This window comes from Henningerozyma blattae, chromosome 1, assembly GCF_000315915.1.
Source record: "Henningerozyma blattae CBS 6284 chromosome 1, complete genome".
Lineage (NCBI taxonomy): Eukaryota > Fungi > Ascomycota > Saccharomycetes > Saccharomycetales > Saccharomycetaceae > Henningerozyma > Henningerozyma blattae.
The window spans coordinates 1,682,983-1,686,776 of record NC_020185.1 but is presented as its reverse complement, the minus strand read 5'-3'; the positions used below and the strand labels follow the sequence as shown (position 1 = coordinate 1,686,776).

At 33.5% G+C, this 3,794-nt stretch overlaps 2 protein-coding genes across 2 annotated transcripts; both read left to right on the top strand.

Annotated features, from left to right (window-relative positions):
- Positions 1 to 206: 206 nt before the first annotated feature.
- On the top strand, positions 207 to 788 carry TBLA0A06890 (uncharacterized protein; the record flags this gene model as incomplete). Its single annotated transcript, XM_004177951.1, has 1 exon — positions 207 to 788. The coding sequence occupies one exon, from the start codon at positions 207 to 209 to the stop codon at positions 786 to 788; it is 582 nt and encodes a 193-aa protein (XP_004177999.1).
- Positions 789 to 1,686: 898 nt separating this feature from the next.
- TBLA0A06870 (uncharacterized protein) lies at positions 1,687 to 2,247 on the top strand (the record flags this gene model as incomplete). The annotated part of the gene is made up of 1 exon (XM_004177950.1): positions 1,687 to 2,247. One exon carries the CDS (start codon positions 1,687 to 1,689, stop codon positions 2,245 to 2,247), a length of 561 nt encoding a protein of 186 aa, XP_004177998.1.
- Between the last annotated feature and the right edge of the window lie 1,547 nt (positions 2,248 to 3,794).

Below are 3,794 nucleotides of genomic sequence, written 5' to 3'. Positions count from 1 at the left end.
TGTAATTGAACTTATGAACAATGAGAATACACCAATTAACGGTGAAAATGAAATTAAGAATACAGACACTAATAATGAGAATATTGATGATGATAGCAACAGTAATAATGAGAATATTGATGATGATATCAACAATAATAATGAGAATAAAGACAAATATTCAATGTTAATAAATGAAAATAATTATAATAATTGCAATAATTCAAATGATGAATAATATATTATCATCTAATGAAGACTCTAACTCAATCACTGATGAACAAGAGAGTGTTGATTTAACAGAAGTAGTTCCATCATCACTAAATACAGACATCATAATACAGAGTAATAATGATACAACAGCCGATGATAATAATCATGATATAAGAAATAATATTTCCCCCTATTCAAACATTCCAATAACATCAGAAGATGCGAATGACAATATAACTGAAACACATCCTAATGAAATAATTAATGCTAATAGAGAATCAGATAACGCATCTATTATTGAAGATAGTATTGATAATTTCAATGAGGACAGTGAAAGTAGATCAGAAATTGAACCAGATAGTAGTACAATAACAATTAATGAAAGAGATAATATGTATAAAAGACCCAGAGAAGAAGTTGATGTACAGGATAAGGAAACAGACAGTACATCAAATAATGATATTATAGAAACTAGCTCATCCAGATTATCATTCTCCAAGAAAAATTTACAATCTTTAGTTGGTCACAGAAGTAATATTACAAACCTAATCATAGCATACCAACTTATCTACAAGAAAGGAAGTCTGATCCTGTAATGCCTCCTATAATACATCCTACATCAAAAAAAACCTCGTTTACGAAAAGTACGTCGTATTTTACCACGTACCAACTGGCAGAATAAAATAAGATCAATATACTATAAAGAAGCCATTACGAATAATAAAAATTTAAAACAGAGACATTTATCAAATCATTCAAGAAAGAAGTTTAAAACTTGGTTAAGATGTAGGTTTATGATCCTGATATTCGCTTACCCAAATCAGCTATACCAAAAGATAATCTCCACTGTTATATTATTCACTGTTAAACGGGATGGGACATGTAAGGCAAGGTATTGTGCTCGTGGTGATTTACAGAATCAAGAGTCTTACAGAATCAAGAATCTTACAGAATCAAGAGTCTTACAGAATCAAGAATCTTACAGAATCAAGAGTCTTACAGAATCAAGAGTCTTACGGTAATACTGACTCCGCTATTTTAAGTCTTGATAGTCTTAAAATTCTATTATCTGTTGCTAATAATAAGCAATTACACATTCGAACTGCAGACATCAGTCATGCTTTCCTATACGCTACTTTAGATGAGGATATATATATTAACCATCCATCAGATAAGAGGGTGTATACGCCACTAAAGAAAGCTCTTTATGGCTTGAAGCAAAGTCCAAAAAAATTGGAATGAAACATTAAGAGAATTTATGAATTCTCATGATTTTTATGATACGGAGTTTGCTCCAGGATTGTTTGTATCTTCGGATGGCAATAAACTTAGAGCAGCGTATGTGGATGATTGTATTTTAGCCGCAGAAACTGAACAAGATTTGGATGATATGATAACAATGTTGAAGAATACTTTTGAATTAAAAGTTATTGGGATTATGAATGAACATGATATATAGAAACAGATATCTTAGGAATCGATTTATTCTATGAAATGAACAAAGGAATAATAACATTAAGCATGAAATCATACATTGACAAATTTAATGATGATTTTCCACTACTAAAACTGAAAGAATATGAGAATAACTTAACAACAGAACAAAAGAAAGATTTAACACCTCACTTTAGTGAATATAATTTAAATCCAAATGAAGATACACTTCTAATGAATAAGACTGAATACAAAGAGAAGGTTAAGTATATACAAAAATCTATTGGAAAGCTAAACTACTTAAGAACAAGAGGTAGGCTGGATCTGGAGTTTGCAGTTAGCAAGATTACCAGATTTGCATTATATCCACATGTTAAAGTAATTAAAGCTGTTAATAGATTAATTAAATATACTTATGTGAAAAGAGATCTCAATGTAGTAATGAAAAGAGAAAAGAAACAGCCTGATGAGATCACAGTAGTCACTGATGCTTCATTAGGATCAGAATATGATGTAAAATCAAGAATTGGGGGTATAATATGGTTTGGAAACACATTTATGTTTGGGTTTTTAAAAAAAAATCATCAATTGTTTGTGACTCTTCGGCAGAATGTGAATTAGATGCTCTAAACAAAGGTGAAAAACTAGCTCTACATTTAAAGTTCAAGTTAGAAAAATTATTTAAGAAAAATTTTAAAATTAATATTATTACGGATTCTAAACCTGTAATAGAATGTCTTAAAACCCCATATATTGGAGGTAGAACAAAGTTCCTTGGAATCAGAATTGGTCGTTTAAAAGAAAGACTAAAGGACAAGTCCACCTTTCTAAGAAAAATTGATGGATTGGAAAATGTAGCCGATCCATTAACAAAACCGGTCAACCCAACTGATTTCAAGAATCTAAGTAAAATCATGGAAGGTAACATTACTCCACAAAACTTACTACCATTGACCAACCTTGTGGAGACTGAAGAGGTAGTTCGCAAGATGTAAGGATCGTGTATGGTCAGGTAGAATGATAAAAAGTTTGTTAAGAGGGTGTGCTGGAATATGATTATATCATTTTCTATTAAGTGCCATTCATTTGACGGGAGAAGCTTCTGAATGGGCTTTTGAGTGGATCAACGCTCATTCATACATGCCTGTGCATACGGACTTTGTCACTGCATTAGAACACCAGTTCTTAGCAAAAATTGACGTGCATAAAATCGTTAATTCTATGGAACAGTTATCCGAAGCTCAACATACAACCAGAAATTTCGTATGTTATGGCGGTTAACGCCTGACAACTTCTGGACGGAACAAGGCGCAATGTTAGTTTATGCAAGCAGTGTATGATGTAACTAACTTGCACACTCGTACATCCAATGCCTTAAAATGAGCTGCCTTTGGCCCGGACGTTGACGGTGACATTAACATGTTCAAGCCATCCAGTAACCCACTTCGTACTCCCGCCGTTTCTGCCATCAATGATTCGCCTAGAGTGACTAGAGAAGAATGCTTATAAAACAATCTATGCTTCTACTGTCATTCCAGTGGTCACCACAGAGAAGAACAAAATGCGAGTTCTCGACCACGCCAATTTCGCTAAAGCACCTCTAGTCGCTTCAATTAGTTTCACCCCACCTGTTATCGGTTCTACCTCCCATTTTAAATACTCCTGTCAAATGTCTATTAGATTCCGGTTCACCTACTTCGTTTATATCTCAATCCTTAATTACCCTTTTGAACTACAAGACTCACTCAGTCAACCCATTCCATTTTAAGGGCTTTGTTGCGGAAACCACTCAATCAACCTCTACAGCCGTCAAGGTGGCATTAACGTGCCACAACCTTAAAATCCCTATCTCCCTTTATGTTTTACCATCAATGGAATCCGATATACTCATAGGCAACCCTATCTTGGAACAACATAAGCTTTTACACGAACTTGCAGTCCAACAAAATAAGAACAAACGCGAAAAAGTTATTGCAACTCTTAAACAAGAATCAGTGAAAAACCCTTTTACTGATTCTCATCATAGTCAATATGGTAATAACCCGTTCCACTACGACAATAAAACCCCATTCGCCAATATTAATAATCGTAATCCGTTATACCAAAACAAGAAACCGAGATTAACAAAATTGTGCAGGACCTTTTAGAAAAGACTTTTGTCACACCAT